The sequence below is a fragment of the Sorex araneus genome, chromosome 3, assembly GCF_027595985.1.
Source record: "Sorex araneus isolate mSorAra2 chromosome 3, mSorAra2.pri, whole genome shotgun sequence".
Lineage (NCBI taxonomy): Eukaryota > Metazoa > Chordata > Mammalia > Eulipotyphla > Soricidae > Sorex > Sorex araneus.
This window is the reverse complement of record NC_073304.1, coordinates 165,304,469-165,325,176: the sequence shown is the minus strand read 5'-3', so window position 1 is coordinate 165,325,176 and position 20,708 is coordinate 165,304,469. Positions and strand designations below refer to the sequence as shown.

Below are 20,708 nucleotides of genomic sequence, written 5' to 3'. Positions count from 1 at the left end.
CACACAGGAGCCTTTGTGTTTGGGCTCACCCTCTAGTCAGAAGTACGGGGGGAGGCATTGGAGAGAGCGGCACTGAGCAGAGGACGGTTGTTCCAAGAGGCTGGTTGTGGACTTGGGGTTGCTTCAGAGGTGTCTGTGGGTCTGGAGGGACTTAATCCCCCAGCTAGAATCCAGACCATCCTCCCCATCCCTTCTCAGAGCCTAATAACAGCACGCCCACCTGTGTGGAGAGATCACAGGTAATATTGTCCAAGGACTCGGGTGTTTGTGCTTCCAAGTCTCTTTGGGAATTCTTAGGGCTATAACAGACGTTCCTCTCCCTCCTGGGGCCCTCGGTGACAACTGGTGAAGAGTTGGTCTTTCTCCGCTGCAGATCAACATCAGCAAATGCCACTACTTGGTGGATTTGGACACGATGAGAGAAGCACCCCGGGAACCAAAATACTCAGCCAACAGTGAAGAGTGGATCAGTGTGGCCCACAGACCATTCCTCGATGCCTCTAGGTGAGTGACGTGATCTTTAAAGAAGTACCAGAACTAGCGGCACCAAGGTTGGAATCCAGGATGGCCTTTAGCTCTTGTAGCCATCAATTTTCTTTTTATTTGGATTCAAATATGTCTTCTGTCCTTATGTAATTTCCTGGTGAATCTAAAAGAGAGCTTGTCTTTTTCTAGACACTGGAATGAATGCAAAGTATATTCTGGTATGTATCAAAATTAAAGGATGTATGTAAAGCAGATTCATGGAGGAAAACTAGAGTGTATGTATTTAAGGGGCCAGACAGATAGCACAGCAGGTAGGCTAGAGAACTTGCCTTATCTGGGTTTGATCTCCAGCAACCCCTATGGTCCCTCAAGCCCCACCAGGAGTGTTCCCTGAACACAGAGCCAGGACTAAGCCCTGAGCACCACTGGGTGTGGCCCCCAAACAGACAAACAATACATGAACTCCATCATATTTTGGGCCACCAACTTCGGCTCTTCTAATAATAGTAGGAAGACTGACCAAGGACCTAGAAGTTTGTGTCCAGTGTTTTTAGGCCCAAAGCTTGGTCAGGACCAGGACAGGCCTTATTAAGTGTTAAATAGACTGTAGACCGGTGTGAGAATTGCTGGTAAGGGAGGACCGGGCTGTTCAAGTGAAGGAGTGAGGGGAAGGGAGGGCACTGTGGAGGCATGGCTTGTGTGTGAATAGAGGTCCAGGTAAACAGTCCGTTGGAGCTCAAGGAGACTTGTGAGCAGAGCCCAGGATCCATGGGGCCTGGCAGAAGCAGAAGAAGAAAGGAAGAAGACAGGTTAGAGACGCAGGGACTTGGACTCAGGACAGGCCTTCAGAAATGTCAGAGGAGCACAGGTCCTGGGCTTTGAGTCTGAAGGACCAGAAGGGGACAGGACCCCAGGAGCTAGAGGGAGAGGCCAGGGAACCTCACCCGGGACTGAGCTAACCTCAGGGAGGTCCTGGTCAGGCGGTAAGAATCCAGCTTCTCTAAGCAGGTTCTGTTCAAGCAGGACTCGCCGCAAGGTGGAGATGCCCACCTGAATGCCAGTCCCTCCTGAGCACTGAGGTGGGTGCTGGGTAGGTCACTGTGTTCTTCAGTTGTCGTTGGGACAGAAGGGGGTGTTGAGGCTGGTATCTGTGAGTCGGTCTCGAGGCCTGCCATCATCCCGTGCATCCTCCCCTCGCCCAAATCCCACCCTCCACAGTCAGAGCTCACTTCTAGCGTTGCCTTTTCCCACAGAATAGGAAACAGTGAGACTTTCCAAACAGGTATTTCCCAGGAACCCTCAGGGTCCCTGCCATTGTTCTAGACACTTTGGACAGAAAACAAAGATCCCTGTGCTCAGGGAAGGGGCAGGCAAGACATACAGGGAATATAAAAGTGAGGAAATGGGTTTTATTGGCCCGGAGCGGGGGAGAGTGCGCGGAGGCAGAGGGTGCATTTGTGTGTGTGAGGCCCAGCTCTCATCCCTGACCCCTGGAGTTTTGTGGTATGGGCAGGTGAGGCGGGCTACGCGCAAAGGAGAGGCAGGGAAGTGGGGGGGCTTGGGAGGGTCCCCAGGACGGGGGTGGTCACGTGGTCTTGCACAGCCTGGGATGGAGAGGCGGGAGGTAGCTGTCTGCTCTCGGGGCGCTGGTCTCCGGAGGGCCCCACAAGGAGAGACTCTGTGGCTGGAGCTGACCAGGACAGGAGGCATGGCCAGGCCAGAAGGGGTCTGAGTGCAGGTCAGGAAGGGCTTGGTTGACTCCTGGAAGAATTTGATTCTCAAGAAAATGGAGAACTTCAGGGGGCTTCTGTGCAGAGTTTGGTGTGATTCTGCTGTAGACAGGGATAAACCCATACCTCATACATGTGACATATGTGAAACAGGTGTTTCACCACTGGGTGGTGTCGCCAACCTTGAAAAAAGATCATTTGGGGCCAGGGAAGTGGCTCAAGAGGTTGGAGTATATACCTGGCATGCCCGAGGCTCCAAGTGTGACCCCAGGCACCACCAGCCCCCTGAGCACCACTGGATGTGGCTCTGATGGCCTCCGGCACCTCAAGGCACAGACCCTGAATGTCAGGCCCACACTGCCAGTTAGTGCCATGGGCCCCCGGCACAGCTGGAGAGGCTCCCCATCCAAAAAGTAAAGCAGCTCATTCAGGGGGCTGTGCGGAGAACAACGATGAGCATTAAAGCAGGGAGACCGAGAAAGCCCACGAGTGTCCACACAGAAGACAGGGGTGATTCAGGCCGAGGGCAGGCAGTGGAGGAAGTAAGGCAGAGCAAATCAGAGAATGTGTAGAAAAGCAGCAGGCGGAGCTGTAGTACAGTGGGCAGGGCGTTTGCCAGGCACCTGGTTGACCCAGGTTTGATCCCTGGCACCCCACATGGTCCCCCGACCCCACCAGAGTGATTGCCTGAGCACAAAGCCAGGAGTAAGCCCTGAGTACCGCCCCTCAAAAGCAAATAATAATAATAAGAAGAAGAAACACACAAAAAAGAAGAACACATTGCAGTGAAATGGGAAAGGATGAGAAGTGTTAATGAGGAGTTGGAGGATTTTAATTTGGGCACTGGTAAAGAAGCCATCCTTCTCGGAGACGGGAAAGACCTCAAGTGGGCCAGGCTGTGGGACAGTGAGAGGAGGCTGGTTTTGGCAGTTCGGTAGGTTGGCTGCCAGGAGACTGTGGGCACCCAGAACCTGGAGCTGGTCTGGGCTAGAGACACATGTTTAGGATTCTTGCCGGTGGGCAGCTGTGCTGGGATCAGCTCAGGGCCCCCCAGTCCTTCTATCTATGTCCCCAGCTTCTCCTTCTGGATTTTTAAGTGTTGAATGACAAGGGGTCCTCGCCTTCCTGTGTCCCCTCTGCCAGTTCCCTTGTGCAGCCTCTGGCACCTGGAGGCTGAGAATGCTTGGGACTGGACAAAGGAAACTTCTTACACTGGGGGCTCTGAAATCTCTGGAGGGACAGCAGGTGCTGGGGACTGTCCTCCTACCTTTCCACCTCTACCTGGTGAGCAGAAGGCAGGATGTGATCATGCAGTTGTAAGTGACAGGCCGAGCGTTGATTCTCTGGACCCTTTGCGTCTTGGCCAGTGAGAGCGGGGACCACGTTAGAAGACCATGCAGTGTGAGGGCCTCTCTCCAGAGGTCCTACTGCCCTTCCCTAAACATCTTGCTTCCCTTGGCCCTGGAGCTGAAGGACAGAAATAAAGCCTAAAATCAGGCCAGAGAGATAGTGCAGTGGGGAGTTGGCTTTCCTTACATGTGGCCAGCCCAGGTTCAATCCCCGGCATTCCAGAAGGTCTCCTGAGCCTGCCAGGAGTGATTCCTGAGCACTGAGCCAGGAGTAAACCTTGAGCCTTACTGGGAATGGCCCAAAAACAAAAAAATGAAAAGAATAAAAAAAAGAAGAAAGAAAGAAAGCCTAAGTGGAGCACTTCCCATGTTGAAGCCTCCATACTCTTGTAAATAAGACCAGTATCATTTCAGTGCTAAACCTTACCTGGGGAGAGGCGGCACAGCCAGAGCGGTGCTTCTGGCCTAGGGTGGAGTGGCTAGTTCAGGCCTGGTCAGCATGGAGGGCAGCCACCTAAGATTGCCCTGGTGAGAGGGTGGGGGTGGGATGGAAGGAAAAGGGCGGCCCAGAAACAGATCAGAGGACTCGTATGGTGAGCGGTACCGAGGGAGGGGACTCGGCCGCAGAGCGGGCAGGCACTAGGAGGCGTCAGCTGTGGACGGACCAGATCAGGCCGAATCTCAAGTTCCAGAGCGCAACAACATTCCCAAGCTTAAAAAATTTCTGTTTGCTCCATTCAAAGTGGAGTCTTGGGTGCTGGAGACATAGTATGGCGTTAGGTGCTTGCCTTGCATGTTGCTGACCCCAGCTTGATCCCTGGCACTGCATTTAGTCCCCTGAGCACCACTGAGGCTGACCCTGGATATTACTGGGTGTGACCCCAAATTTCTCTTTAATATCCTGCCCTCTCCACGAAACAAAAACAAAAACAAAAACCCACAAAACCCGGTCTTCATAAGAATTGCTTTCTCTGGCTGGGATGTTCCCAGATGACCGAAAGCTTTTGCAAGTTAAACGACTTCCTGGAGTAGAAGGACAGATCACAAGTTGACTCCTCCCAGGTCCTATTGCGGACATGCCCTTGCTGCATCCTCCTGTGCCCTGTGCCCACTGAGCAGGGAGGGGAGGCCACCGGGGCCTCTGCAGGGCTCCCACTTCCCGTAAATTGTACTCAGGACATTATTTCCATAACCATATGCTGAGGAAGAAAATTGGTTGGTTTGAGAACTGGAAAGATCGAGGTCATTGACAATATGCCAAGTATAGTGTCTCTACGTCAGTACCACAGAGATACGATCTTATAGACTTTAGAGGGGCACCTCGTAGGCGATGCTCGAAAGACTTAGGGTACCTGCCAATCGGAGGTTCTGAGGATTTAGTACTTCTCAGGTCCTCAGTGTCGGGGGCTTCTTGGGGGGCCACCCCAGGTATGCACCCCAGGTAGGCCTCCATGGCTACACTCAATCATGCTCAGGCGACCGTGTGGGCCAGAGGGCCAACCAGGCTTGCCCTCCAGGTGTCTTGTTACTTAACCCTTGTTCTAGCTCTCTAACCTAAGGTTAAAATTCTAAAACATAGAATGTTTCTGTTTATGAGCAGGCTGCTTCGAGTTACAAAATCATGCTGATTTTCTCTACATTTCTCTTCCTCAGCATTTCTTAGTCCCTATTGATCTAACTGCAAAAAACAGCAGGACCCCACAGACCAGTTTGCTACAGTCATTTGCTACTGTCTGCCTGGCAACGCCTCACATAGCGGACCAGGGGTCAGTAGGTCTGACCAGGTCGTCAGGGCTGTGAGTCTTTTGCTGTCACTCTGTGACAGAGTATCGCTGAGCCTTTTTCTCTGGTGCTCTTCCATTCCTATTCTCAAAACAATGATTTCTGTACTTTGGAAAATTACATCATAAGAAATGATATGATTTGCATGTCATAGTCACTCATGTTCACTCAGACGGGACAGGACTGTAGCCCTCATTGTTGTCCAGCTTTTTCTAAGGAAGGAAGTTTACAGAAAACTGTCATCTACTATCCCATGATCTTTTCAGAAATGTAAGTCAGTTTCTTGAATGTTGAATTCCCTTGAACTTAAATCTACTTTCTTAATCATTCATGCTGAGATTGTTTCTTCCATTACCCACCTGACTGCCCACCCAGGCATCTGGTGCTCTCCTAGTCATCTCTGCCAGGCACTGAAGGGGATCTGGGTGTCTCATAATGAAGCTTCCTGCCCTCTGGAATCTCATAGTATTGAGGAAGGCTGGCCTTAAACACAGACCCACGTGGATCAAAGTGTTTTTTGTTTTTGTTTTGTTTGGGGGCCTCACCTGGCGGTTTTCAGGGCTGACTCCTGGCTCTGAACTCAGGGATGTGAGGGATCAGGGGATCACTACTGACAGGTACAGGGGACTATATGGAGTGCCAGGAATTGAACCTGGCGTGCAAGGCAATCACCCTGCCCACTGTACGGTCACTCCTGCTTCTCCATACATTCTTCCAACCTTGTTCCTTGCTTTAAAGGCAAACATTCAGGACGTTCTGAGGAGTTGGTTGGGGGTTGGTGGGGGGAGTTGTCTTAAGTCCTGAGGCCAGCAGGTTTGGCAGCTCTGGAAGTGAGAATTTGCCCCTGAGTTACCTACAGCTTTTGTAATTACAAGGATGGAAACACCTTGAAAGAAGCGATAAGATTACAGGAGGTGCCAAGCTGTGTGCTACAACTTCAAAGAAAGGCTACCGCTCTGGGGGTTCCTGAGCGTGACCCTAAGTTAGGGTGATCCATGGGCAGAGACACTTCTGGGATTCCAGGAGAATAACCAGGAGCAGATGTGGGAAACTAGAAAGCAGCCTGCGAGGGTGAGTGACCTGAGCATCAGGAAGAGAAATGAAATCACACCTTAGTTTCGGTTGGCATATAAGTAGCGACCTTTCACCTCCACCCATATCAGGATGCTTTGAAAGTGGAAGAGGGCCTGTCCTGGACAGATCACAGTGGTCTGTTGTGCTGGAACCAGAGCCCAGGGGCTTGTCCCCAGAGCAGGGACAGTGGAGCAGAATACCACACCCCCTGGACCCATTGTGTCGGGTGTATTTGCCACGGTTACTTCTGTGATTTAATTTGCTGTTTCCTAGCATAGCCATCGACTGGCCTCGACTATCTAGTTGGAAGACTGGAGAGGTAGTACAGGGGTTAAGGTGATTGCTTGCCAAAATCTCCCTCCCTCTGTGCAATCTCTCCAGCCCGGCTACCATTTTTGAAGTATCAAAACATTTTTGTGTGCCAAGGCTTGAACCCAGGGCCTCCAACATGGAGAGTGCAGTCTGGAGCCTAGCACCTCAGCGGGCATTCCAAGGCCTATCTCTGCACCCTGAAGGCATGTACCCTACATGCCCTGCCTCCCCCAGCCCCACAAACACTCCTTTTCACCTGTTGCCTCTGTCGCTGGGAGACCCATCTTGTCTCCTGTCACAAACTTCGGCAAGAGCAGCCTTGCTAGCTTTGAGGCCTGGAGAAAATGTCTTCATAAATGGGTGAAGGTAATACCTACTTGGAGATTCCCCAGTGAGGAGGGAAGGGAGTGTCACCGTCCAGTACCAGCTTGGCGGTATGGGGGACGCATGGCTGTGGGAGGGTGGTGGGGACTCGACCTGTGCCTCCCCTTACTGAATTTCAGGCTTGCCTGGGGAGGGACTTGAGCTCATTGGGGAGACTCAATTGGAGCAACATCTCGGGGCCCTGCAAATCTGTAATGTCAGTGAAGAGGACATGTGAGGGCAAGTCAATGGTCGGCAGCTTCCAGGGCTGCAGAGAGGTGCAGCTCGCTGAGTGCATGCCTCTCAGCCCCGGGGGCCCGGGGATCCCCTCCCAGTACCACATGCTCCCCTGAACACTGCCATGGAAGACCCCTGAGCTCTGAGCTGGGAGCAGGCCTGCACATCACCAGGGTGACCCCCGAACTGGGAATAAACACCACCAGGGTGGCCCCCGAACTGGGAATAAACAAACAACAGAAGGAGGTTGATGCCTGCAGCTGGACCCTTTCTAGCCGGAGGACCCTCAGGCAGAAGTGGGGCCGGGGCGGTGGTGTTCTCTCAGTCACCCATGCAGGATTCTCAGTGGCACCCTCAGCACCTCCAGACCTGACCAGCATTGCACCCTGGAGCCTGCACACTGAATAGGCTGTTTAAAGGACCAAACAATTAAGCTAAACATCTCCTGGAGTGGCCCCTAGGGTCCAGCAGTGCACCCCTGCGCCCCCCCCACCACCAAAGAAAAGCGTCAACCACGAAGGATCTCTGACGTCTGTCTCCATGTTGGCCTGATGCGGTGATCTGATTGGTGTCAGCTATTGTGTCCCCTCATCCCTTTCTAAGGAGCACTGTTTCCTGCTACGTGCCAGTAAGAAGACAGGAGGGTTTGGCCCCAGCTTTTCTGTCTAATAAGTCATCCCAAGCATATCGGTCAGAAGCAACAATTTTATTCCTGCTACTCAGGGATCTGGGCTCATGTATAGAGGAAGTTCTTTGACTGGGTCCTTACGCCTCAGTGTCAGATGGTGGTTGGGGACAAGCATCTCGAAGGCTCTGTCATGTGTCTTGCAGTTGGTACTGGCTCTTGGCTGGGTCTCAGTGGGGACTGCCAGCCAGCACACTTAAATGAGGCTTCTCCACGTGGCCTGTGCTTCCTCATAATATGGTGGCCAGCTTCCAAGAGCTATATATTTTTTTTTTATGACCAAGCCTTGGAATTTACACAGTATTATTCGCATTCCATTCTCTTCATTGAAAGCAAGCCACTTGAATCGCCCATGTCCAAGGAGAGAGGAATTAAATTTTTCCTATTGATGGAAGGAGTGTCAAAGAATTTATGGAATGTTTGAAAGCCATCAGAGCTCTTTTGATGCCATGCTCCATCCAAATTGGATAACTCAAAGGGGTCCCCCCGCCTTTAAAGATTATTTACCGAAGGGACATGGTGAGCAAAGTAGTCCAGCAGGTTCTTTCCATCTGCAGCTTCTTACTGGCCAGGTGGGAAGGGAGGCTGCACTCCCTGGCAAGAATTTGGTTGCAGGCCAGCAGTTTGATGTGCCTCTGTGGTGTTCAAAGCCTTTGGGTAGAAGTCGTTCTCCCTCCTCCCTAGTAATTGGGGTGCTTGTGGCTTCCCTACCCACCAATCACAGCAGGCACTCGCCTTCATCTGTGTCAGAATAGAGGGCCATAAGGTAGATGCTCAGTCTCTGTGCTGGAATCATTATTGCTCGATTCGCTGATTTATTCTGCTTTATTTTCTTTATCTTCTTCTTCCTCCTCCTCCTTCTTCTTCTTCTTCTTCTTTCTTCTTCTTCTTCTTCTTCTTCTTCTTCTTCTTCTTCTTCTTCTTCTTCTTCTTCTTCTTTTTCTTCTTTTCTTCTTCTTCTTTTTCTTCCTCTTCTTCCTCCTTCTCCTCCTCCTCCTCCTCCTTCTTCCTTTCTCCTTCTCCTCCTTCTTCCTTTCTCCTTCTCCTTCTTCTCCTCCTTCTCCTTCTTCTCCTCCTTCTCCTTCTCCTCCTCCTTCTCCTCCTCCTTCCCCTTCTCCTCTTCCTCCTCCTCCTCCTCCTCCTTCTTCTTCTCCTCCTTCTCCTTCTTCTTCTTCTCCTCCTTCTCCTTCTCCTTCTCCTCCTCCTTCTCCTTCTCCTCCTCCTTCTCCTTCTTCTTCCTCTTCCTCTTCTTCCTCCTCCTCTTCTTCCTCCTCCTCCTCCTCCTCCTCGTAATACTCAGGGGTTACTCCTGGCTCTGCACTCAGGAGTCACTCCTGGTGGTGCTCAGGGAACCATATGGGATGCTGGGGATCGATGCCGGGTCAGCTGTGTGAGGCAAACACCCTACCTGTTGTCCTATCGCTCCAGCCCTGCTCTCTCTTATGCTTTCCTCCCCCCATCCCATTACTATGCCCAGGGCATATTCTTGGCTCTGTGCTCAGGGATCACTCCTGGTAGTGCTTCGGGGACCATATGGGGTGCCTGGGATCAAATCAGAGTTGACCCCATGCCAGGCAAGCATCCCACCCACTGTATTATTGCTCTGATCTTATATTTTCTGCTCCTCACTTGTTTTTTTTTCTCTTTTTTTTCTCAGTAGTTTCTTGGGATCTCTCTCTCCTTTCTCTGGGAGAGCTACTGATATGTTTTGGCCAGATTTTGGCTTCTCAATGAGCTACACTGACGTTGTAAGAGGAATGAATTCTTTTCTTTCTCTTTTGGAGCTCATAGAATCAGGCTTTAGGACTCCATAGAGTATCTGTGCTTTGGGGAGGTTGAGGGATGACTGCAGTTTTGGGGTCACTGCTTTTCTGCTAGCCAAAGGTTGGCCCAATAGCAACTGAATTTTGGCCAGGCTCCAAGTGGCTTGTGTCTCCACCAGCTTTGATGCTTAAGAGTTCCTTAGAGTCAGAACCACATCTCTTGTGAGGTCTTTGCAACCTTGGAGTAGGGGCTTAGAAAATGTTTTGTCAATCAATTGATGTGTTTTACACTCTTAAAACTGGATTTATGCCAGAGTTAAAAAGAAATTAAGGTGGTATAAGAACTTCTTCAGAAATTTCAAAAATGCCTTTCTTTAGTAAAGAAGTCAAGGTTTTTGTTTAAGTATTTTCATTGTTGATTTCATCTCCATGAAGCATTTTGGAATCATCTATCTGATGTGTTCTCAAGAGCAACTTATGCCTTAGCCATATTTACTGTTTGTCACAAATGAGGGACAGACACCTCCTTGACTACAGTATAGTATCTTCTTCATGGCAATGGGGAACTTGAATCTACAGCTGATATTTCTTAGAAGCCATCACATGTGGAAAAGACCGGCAGAGCATTTTTGGCCACCTTGGTTGCCAGTAGCAACTCTTAATTTCCTCGTTTTGAATTTTGGCCAAACTCCAAACTCCTTGTAAGGAGGCTGCGATGTCCCATCAAGTGGTGGCCAGGACCACACATAAATGATATGGCCCACCCTGGGAGTCCATGCAGGCTTATGGTGGGGGATTCCAGTTGGGCCCCAGGAAACTTCCAGTTTATCACATTACACTGGAAGGATAGCTGAAGTTGCTCCCAGAGAGGCAGGACTCTGAATGCGTGCGTGCTCTCACTGAGAAGCCTAGTGAACGTGCCTACTGAAAAGAAGGTATTCTGGTCACACGAGTAACAGTTTCTCAGCAGGTTCTTGGGAAGGAAACCTGGAGATGTTACTTGACCCTTTTCACTAATATTTGCTTTGCTGATACAGGTGCCTGCCACATCTCACCTGCCCCTCCCCATCGATGTAGACACCTGTTCTTGCTCTACTCTCACCTGCTGACCTAGAGACAGAATTTTTTAGGAAGAGAGAAAAAAAAAGAGAAAAGTTTCATATTTTGCTATTTCCTTTTCCTTGTGGGGGACGAATATTGCCAGAAGGGAGGGAGGCAAACTATTTGTTCTGATTTAAGAGTCAGGACATAATCATCCATGCACAGACTATTTGAGTACTTTCTGTGCTCTGTTACAAAAGCTGGAGGCTACAGCAGTTAGATACATTTGTCTTCAAGGGACTGACATCCTAGTTTAACAAATGGACGTAACATCCTAGTGTAACAAAGGGCATGTAACATCCTAGTGTAACAAAGGGCATGTGTCCACTTCTCTCTTGGGGAAAAAAGTTAAAAAGGTCACCTCTGCCTTACTTACTGACCATGCAGGTCCTTCACCCCTCCTCTTCCCTTTAAAAAACATTGAGGAGGGCTGGAACAATAGTACAGCCATAGGGAAGGCACTTGCCTTGCATGAGGTTGACCTAGGTTCAGTTCCCAGCATCTCATATGGTCCTCTGAGCCCACCAGGGGTTATCCCTGATCTTCAAGCTGGGAGTAAACCCTGTGCACTGCTGGGTGTAGCCTAGAAAACAAAACCAGAAAAGAACATTGAAGAATAATCACTTGTTCGCTATTGTAAGTGGTTCTTAAGTGGCTGGATAGGGGACCATCTATTGGCTGTGGCAGAGATGGAGCCCCGAGGGATTTCCAAGAGTCCCTGCAGAACTGAAGAACGCTGGGAAAGGAAAGGAAGGGAAGGGAACTAAGTGGGGAGCTGGGGCAGCAGAGGGAGGGCGAGCTTGAGACAGAAAAGGAACTGGCAGTGGGCCTAGACTGGCAGATTCACAGGGGATGTTCGTGGCTGGATGGCAGGATGGATGGATAGCTGGCTGGCTGGCTGGCTGGCTGGCTAAAAATAAAAGAGAAAACCTGAGTACTAGGATGTTTTCCTTTTTAAAATGAAGAATTGACCCAGCAATTTTATTTGTGCTGGCTGAACTGGTGACACCGGGGACTGGAAGCCAGAATTCCATTGACGTCAGCAAGAGCAGATTTAAGTCCACAGCGGAACGCTCCCTCACCCTGATAGATAGGGCTGGTCATTGAATCAGAAAGTGTTCTTGAGTCGCCTGCTCCTTAGGCTCTTCAGGAGATTGCTTTGCTCAGGTCTGTTTCATCCTTGAATCACTCGGGTGATTTCTCGCCAGGGAAGGAGGCATTTCCCATGCCATGCTGGAGGCGTAGATCTTACGTCTGCCCTGGTTGTTCTGAGTCAGGCACCCTCATTCGTGCACTGACTATTTAGGACAATACTCTGCCGTTTTGCTTTATTACAGACATTATGGTGTGAGTTTGGGTAAGCGCCCGTTTAGTTATGACTCGTGATTCAATCTGATCTTCCCTAGGTTTGAGTGTGGCTACACACATGTCACCCCACCCGCTCTTCTCTTTCACAAAGACAGTCAGTTGGATTTTTTTCTTTCCCAGCAACAATACAGCATGACAAATTTGAAATGCCACAATCATTTTAAATGAGAAATTTTCAGCACTTCACATGTACTATTAGAAACGACACATTCAAGCCTATTTGTTCTTCTCATTAGTTTGTTAGTTAGTTTTTCTGGGATCCGCATCCAGTGGTATCCAGGAACACACCTGTGCTGAAGGTAAGAGGAGGCATGTTGTGCCTAGCCAGGCATAGAACTCAGGCCAGGCAAAGCCTCACTCTTTGTAGACATATGCCCTCCTGCTTGTATGGTCTTCCTGGTGTGTGTGTGTGTGTGTGTGTGTGTGTGTGTGTGTGTGTGTGTGTTGGCAGGGTTGGGAGCTACTCAAATGGTCAGGCATATGCAATGATGGTTATGGCCTTTATAAAAATAAACATCCTCAGTGGGTAGGACATTTGCCTTGCAAGCGGCCGACCCAGGTTCGATTCCCAGCATCCCATATGGTCCCCTGAGCACCGCCAGGAGTAATTCCTGAGTGCAGAGCCAGGAGTAACCCCTGTGCATCGCCAGGTGTGACCCAAAAAGCAATAAATAAATAAATAAATAAATAAAATAAACATCCTAACTCAGAAAACACACTCTGGGCCAGAGCAATACCACAGCGGGTGGGGCGTTTGCCTTGCACGCAGCCAACCTGGATTCGATTCTCAGCATCCCATATGGTCCCCTGAGCACCACCAGGACTAATTCCTGAGTGTAAAACCAGGAGTAACCCCTGTGCATCACCGGGTATGACCCCCCCCCCAAAAAAAAAAGATGCACTGTGAGCAAATTCTGATTACATTACAACTTCATAAAAAAATAATCGTTTGACCTTGGAAAGGATACTTAACCTCTGTGTACCTCAAGTGAGTTATTAATGTTTATAGGGTTTTTACAATTTGCAAAGAATTTCCAAGGAAAAATGTCATTTTGTACTCTGACATCATATGTCTTCTCTTTATGGATGTTTTTACAAATAGACATATTTGAAAACCCTTCACTAATTTTTTCAACTACTAATCTGAGGAATCATGGCCAGAAAAAAAAATAAAACGAGAATTTATTTATTTATTTCTTAAGAACCCTAAAAGTCTAAATCCTTCATCCCAGATCAGAGGTATATATGTAAGATTTTTTTTCCTTCCTTCATCTTCTGGAAGAAATCAGTGACTGTATAATTCAAAGATGGATAATGCTATTAGAGATCGCAAATAGAATCTATGGAAGAAAAGGAGACTCGTCTTCTAACAGAAGATTTTCTCCAGTGCCCACTCTTAATGATAAATACATTCTTATCTCTTTATATTGGATTCCCATCTTGCTTCCAGCTTTGCACGCCTCCATTGGTTGGGCTTGCAGGAACCTTGCTGTTCCTCATGTGTGTCTTCAAAGTCTCCTTTCTCTCTCCAAGCCCTTGAGCTATCAGCAGTTGAAGAGAAGCAGATCTCTGTTGGTCACAGAGAGTGGAGCCTTTCAGAGCTCTGTAGGCCCAGCACATGGCAGGACACTGCCCGTCTCAGAGGGCGGGAGGCTGCCAACTCAAATGCCACGTCCCTGTGTCATTTACAGAAAAGGGCTGGCTCAGAGAGCTCGAAGGTACTTCATATAGCGTGGCAGTCACCAGGCCAGCTTTTCGTGGGCAGCCTCAGAAATCACAGTCAGGCATTATTATGTCACATCCAGTTGAACTGTTGTAACTACTTTTTCCTGGGAGGGGTGGCTAAGACTTGGAAATAACCATAGTGGTGAAGGATTCAGGCTCTGGAGCTTGGAGATGGCCAAAAGGCTGGAGTGTGTGTGTTGCAGGGATAGCCACAGGCTTCATCCCAGCATGGTGTGGTTCCTCAGCACTGATCCTGAAGTAGACTCCATCACTGCTGAACGTGTCCCCAAACCCTTCCTCCCCCTGATGGGGGTGGGGGGTGGAATTCAGACTCTGGAATTAAATCAAATTAAATTATTTGATTCTGGAATCAATCACTTACTCTGTGACCCTGAGCAAGTTAATCTACTCAGCCTCCGTTTCTCACCTCTAACACAAGGATAACGATGTCACTTTTCTCATAGGGTTATTGGATGGAATGAATGATGTATTTACAAGTACAAACACCATTCTTGGTGCCTATCCAATAATAACTGTTCAGTAAGTTTATGGCACTTTCCACATTCTTTAAAGAGGATGAGAAATTAAGAATCTAGAAATAAGCAGATAGTTTATACCCCCCCCCGAGAAATGGCTCAACACTGGCTTGTGTGTGGACCTGCTTGGACATGGATAGGCCTGGCCAGAACGCCTTGAATGGAAACATCAGAGGTTTTCGTCACCTTTCTAGGACAACCCAGAGTCAGGGTCCTTTGAGCATTTGACATCTCTTATCATTTCTCAGATGCAGAAATCATTTAGAGGTTGGGACTGGAGAGATAGTACAGTGGGTAAGACACTTGTCCTGCATGATCCCCAGCACCCCAAATGGTCCCCCAAGCCCCACCAGGAGTGAACCCTGAGCACAGAGCCAGGAGTAAGCCCTGGGAACAGCTAGGTATGGCCCCAAACAAAAAAGAAATCATTTAGATGTTAAGAATTATTTCAGGATCAGGGCCGTGACTTGTTGGTAGAGCACAAGAGCACATGTGTGAGACTCTTGGTTCTACCCCCCCCCAATAATAACTTTATGTCAGTAATAGAAGTACATTGTTTGACCTGGAACTTTTTTTGGTACTATCTAATGCAGAGTTAAGACCTGGAGTTTAGGGAAACAATCTTTTTGGTGAGGCAACAAGATACTTGGTCTAAAGTGTTTTATCACAATCTAGTGGCTACATAACGGACTTCTCTGTGATGCTTTTATAAGAGATAATCCTCAAGATCCCATTTAGTTTATTTCCTTCAGCCACTCTCAGTACCGTGGTAAATTCTATCAGATAATAAAACTCATATCTTTTCTTTTTGTATTCCTCTTATTTTTCAGATCTTCAAAACTGCTACGGGCATTCTATGTCCCTTTCCTGTCAGATCAGTATACAGTGTATGCAAATTACACCATCCTCAAACTCAGGAAAGCAAAGCCAATCAGGAAGAAGACTGGAGGTTAGCAGCAGGCTCGTGATCCAGGTCGACAACCATCCAGTGACCCGGTTCTACTCACATGACTCCCTCCAAGTCATCACTTTGTAACATTTGTAATAAAGACCTCTGACACGAAGACTGGAATCTGTGTGCTTTGGGCCAGTCAAGTCACTCACATCCACCTTTTTGCCTGTGTATTCTGCATGCAAACGAGGCAAAGAAAGGCCCTGCAGTCCTGGTAGATTGAAGCCCTGAAGTCCAACGGTTGCTCCACATCTCATTGTTTTCCTTCTGTTCCATTGTTTACTAGACCAGAGAAGAGCAGGACCGACTTACAGAAAGAATTGAAAATCCCTCTCCTGGATGCTGTTAAGCTCTTCCCCACACTCTGGCCTGGCATCTAAGCACGCCTCTCGCCTCTCCAGGGCCATATGGGTTTCTCCACCAAAGCTACTTGGCAGCTCTGAGCAGCCCTTCTTGTTCAAATCCTAGTGCTGAAATGACAGTGGCCGTGTTGCCAGCCTTCATGTCCTCTCATCTCCATCACGGCCGAACTTCCCAGAAACCCTTCACAGGACTGGCTCCTGTCCTGGAGATGTCTCAGGAAGAAGGGAACTGGGTGACGAAGTATGGCTGAGAAGTGGCATGATGGAAGATGCCTAGTTTTCAGTTTATTTACTTTATAGCAAACTGTAATTCCCCCACGCCCACCCCCCAGGTTCCAGTATGCTGTTTCTTGACTTCAAGACTTTCCTGCCTCAAGGAATCAGCAGATCTGACTAAAAGTAAAGAACCTGTTTGGAGAAAATTAATTCCATCAGTCGGTCGATGTGAAAAATAGCTCAGTTTAAGTAATATACTCTGAGTTCCTTCCTGAGGAAATTAAGAATTCTCCACACACACACACCTCTTTTTAATTTTTTTTAACAACCCAGTTTATAGCACATATTTATAGCACATATTTTTGAGTTTCATATTGCAAAGCACATCCTGCATCAGGCAATTCTGGTCAAATAAAAAATGATAATGACCTAATTAAAATATGATCAATACATATGATTTCCTTGCCTTTACATCCAGTGTTCCAAGCGTTTACAAGGCAGTTTTCCATGATCTCAGAGCTATGACATGACATTAGGGAGACAAAGTAGATTGTTTTGCACCTACGGACCTTGTGGTACCGGGTATCAAACACGGGGCTCCTGCATACAAAACTTGCACTCAGGTCACCTGTCTGGCCCCAAGGTAGGAAGTCTTTATCCCCATTTTTCAGACAAGAAGACTGAGACTAAGGGAGGTGGTAACATGACCTACCCCAGGTTCCACTGCCCACATGAGTGCTGGGACTAGCTTCTCATTCAGTGCTCATCCACATTCCTCACTCAGCTGGGAAAACATCACTGGAAAGAATGATGAGATTGGCTGGAGACACGAGTACAGTTTCTCCTTGAAGGCAGACTTTCCTCCGCCCTCTTCTGAATTCTTTAGACCCTCCAGTCTGCCTGTGGGCAAGGCCACCTGCAGTGCAGCTCGCCCGAGAAAGCAGTGCTTCTGTCTGGAAGTCTCGCTCCTTCATAGCCAGGCAGGATCCAGTGCCAGCACCACTCCATGATCAATCTGGGTCACGTACAGGTGCCTTATTCCCCTCCAGGTGAGTGTGTCAAGTCTCTGTAGAGACGAGGGGCCCATTTTCCAGTTTCCATCTTTCATTTTAAAAGAGAAGGGCTTGTAGATCGGCACTGGTGCCAAGCGAAGAGAAAGATGGGGCTCAGGGGATTGTCCGTGAAATATTTCCCCACACCTACAGTTATATTGACCATCCTTCACAGTGGCTAAAACTCGTTTTTTTGCAAAAGAAAATAAGAGTACATGGGGCCAGAAAGATAGTACAGAAGGGAAGGCAAATTGCCTTGCATGGGCCTGCAGTAGCTGCAACTCTGGTTCCAATCTCAGCACCACATATGGGCCATGAGCACCATCAGGGGTCACTTCTAAGCACAGAGCCAGGAATGGTCCCTGAGCATCACTGGGTGTGGCCCAACACATCCCCCTCCCCCACCCAACACACACACACACACACACACACACACACACACACGTAGAGAGTCTAGTGATGGAGGCCCGTGATGAGTTTTCTCCTAAAATGTTCCTCCTGCCACTTCCTTGATCTATGAATGCTGATCTATTTTTATCATCCTGCTATTTTGCATGTCTTTTTAAAAAATGGCCTTCCGGGCTGGGGACATAGTTCCAAGGGCGGGAGCATGTGCTTTGTATGCCACAGGCCCTGTTTCCATCCTGACACGATAGCCTGAGTATCCCTGCACACTGAGCTGGGAGTAGTCCCAGAACTTTCAGGTGTGGCCCTCCCCACTTTAAAAACCTTTGGAGCAAGATGTTAATGCTATTATAATTATATGACCCAAACTGTGATGATTGATCCAGGCATTTCTTGGGAACGCTTCACTTCTATCTCTTTTAAAACCTGCTTCTGAGTGTCTCTCTTCCACATCCATCTTGAGTGTGAGCGCGACCGATTGCAGAACACTGTGCCAAATGCTGTAGGGAAAGTCATAAAAATGGCTTTCACTGCGAAGGTGTCTTTCATGTGAGATCCTATAAATGCATTTAAGAAATTCTCTACCTCCACACGACACAAAGGTGAACCTCTGGGAGCAGGGCTCTGGTGGACTGGGGCGGAAAGAGCATCGACAGTCTTGGTCGGGTGGCTTTGATTCTGCAGAGTATCATTATTAGGCAGGGAGAGAATGCCCTGCTTGCTGCGGGGACAGTCGCCAAGGTCTGAACTTCCCCGTAGACATGGCATGAGGCACAGCAGATTCTGTGCTGTGGCCTATGATGGCGAGCCTGGTGTGGGAGAGGGTCCTGGCCAGCTCAGGCCTCTCTGGTCTGGAGATCAGGAGCAGCCCTGCCGGTAACGTGATGTTTCCAGCCCAGACTCTGTGGTAGCATCAGTTGTCAAGGTTGACCTGCCGTCTAGGGGGTGTCTATTTTAGCCTCTTGAAATAATTCCTGAAAATTGAAGCCTATACATTTTGCCATTGAATTCAACTTTAGAAACAGACTGGTCATCAACCCAGGTGGCTCTGGATGCCAGCTGTTTATTTGGGATATTTTTCCAGTTGGGAGGTCTGGGAAAGAACCTTAGAATTCTCAAGTGCTTCCATAACATGAGGTCTCGGGTGACCATTGGGCAGAGCACCAATAGTAATCTTTTATTGTGTTTTGCATTTCATGAGATTTATTAAAATAAGAATTAGCTGTGATTGCACTGTCTTCTGGATAATGGCACAGCTCTGCTTTCAATTTAGTTCATTTTATTTTCTCTGGAGAGCAAAAGAGGCACAATTCAATCAGGCAAATTAAAGCGCATGTGTTAATTCATTCTTACACTTCCACATAAAATGCCTTGAATAAATGGATAAAAGAACGTGTGCTCAGCTTAATGCTTTTGCAACTGAAGAATTAGACTTTGTATGGCATTGCTGCATTTCAGAGGCTACTTGATGTTTCTGTAAATCTGGATGAATACTGCCTTTAATTTTCCCCATATCTATAACCATGTGATCATACAAATAAAATCAGAAACCAGTGCAGTGTGGAAGCAAGTGTTACCCCATACATTTGTCTCACTGAGTCTTGTACTTTGTGTCATGTGTCAGTGTTTACACGACCAACTTACTGTATTTTCGGCAAAAGAAAAAGTTGAATAAACACTTGGTGGTTTGATTTTCCCTTTCTTTCTTTTCTCTGGGGGGCAGGAAGGTAGAGGGCTTCAAAGTGATGCTCAGGAGGCCTGGGAGCCTCTCCTGGCAATTCTTGGCCAATCAGGCCAGTCGTTCAATGTAACACCCCAGAGTATGTAGAGCTGCTTGGCCCTGTGATACCGGAGGGTGGCTTGGGTCACCCTGTGGTGCTTAAGAGCCTCTAAGGCCTCAACCAGCAATGCCCAGAGCACCATGAGGTGCCAGGGACCAAACCAGAACAGGCTGCATTACCCCTGTGCTATCTTTCTGGCTCCAGCTTTCCTTTTCTTAAGATATTTGCCAGCCTGGAGTGTTAGCACAGCCAGTAGGCCATTTGCCTTGCACACAGCCGATCCAGGTTCAATTCCCAGCATTCCATATGGTCCCCCGAGTAATTCCTGAGTGCAGAACCATCGCCGGGTGGAACCCAAAAAGAAAAAAAAAAGATATTTGCTATTTTGCTTTTATCTTTAGATCTCTGGTGTAGGGACAAGATTTGAGTCAGTGGTAAAGCTCATCTCTAACATGTGTAAGGCCCTGGGCCCTGGATGCAATCCCTGAACTCTGTGAATCCAATATCCATAGCAATATCCTAGGAATATTGTACAACTCATTTCTTCACTTGTCAGTGTTTATCAGGAGCAAGAAAACGTTTTTGTGATTTAAATTCCTAATGGCTCTCTATACTTTGCAATTTATAGCCAGAAACTTCTCATAACCATCTGATTTTATAATTATAGTTCTCTTCCCTTAAGACCCCAAATAGGGCCGGAGCAATAGTACAGCTGGTAGGGCATTTGCCTTACAGGTCGCCGACCCGGGTTCAATCCCCGGCATCCCATATGGTCCCCTACGCACCGCCAGGAGTAATTTTCTGAGCGCAGAGTCAGAAATAACCCCTGAGCATCATTGAGTGTGATCCAAAATGAAAAAAAAAAAAAAAGACCCCCAAATAACCTTGAAACTTGATTTATTTCTCCTGAGTTTTAAAAAAGGATGTCCTCGTCAATACAGTTTCATATTGGGAAATGGTCACTGGCCTCTGGAATTTCTCTCTGTCTAAAATGTCATCCACACTGTTAGTCTTCCTTGACGGGCCACTTTGAGCCTCCCAATCTATAAAGCCTTTCTAGACTTCAGAACCCTATGTGAACTGGCTTTTCTGAACACTTTGGGGTACCTAATATCTGAACTCATGTCATATAAACCAGTCTATTGAGAATACTGTTGCTGCTTCTAGGAGCAAAGACAACATCAGTTCTTCTGCCTATACCCAGTCCTTCGCAATTGGGTTCTCTACATGCTGTTGACAATGAAGAAGGAAAGATGAAACAGAAACCCACAGCTTTTATACAGCTGTTCCTTTCAAGTTAGCTAATTTCTGGACCACAGAAAATATAGCAAGTCATAAGTTCGAAATTGCCCCCCAAAGAGCAATTTGGAAGATGTGGATGAGCCTCAGTACTGTGTATTTTAGCGATTCTGAGCATTCCTGATGGTAC

The 20,708-nt window shown here is 48.0% G+C and overlaps 1 protein-coding gene across 1 annotated transcript in view; it reads left to right on the top strand.

Moving 5' to 3' along the window:
* The window catches only part of ALG9 (ALG9 alpha-1,2-mannosyltransferase), a 79,628-nt gene extending 60,439 nt beyond the window's left edge, over positions 1 to 19,189 (top strand). The window contains exons 14-15 of the mRNA XM_004604683.3: positions 374 to 504; positions 15,342 to 19,189. Of these exons, the coding sequence (XP_004604740.2) occupies positions 374 to 504; positions 15,342 to 15,465 (255 nt within the window). The 3' untranslated portion in view covers positions 15,466 to 19,189. The remainder of the gene's footprint in view (positions 1 to 373; positions 505 to 15,341) is intronic.
* Positions 19,190 to 20,708: the final 1,519 nt, after the last annotated feature.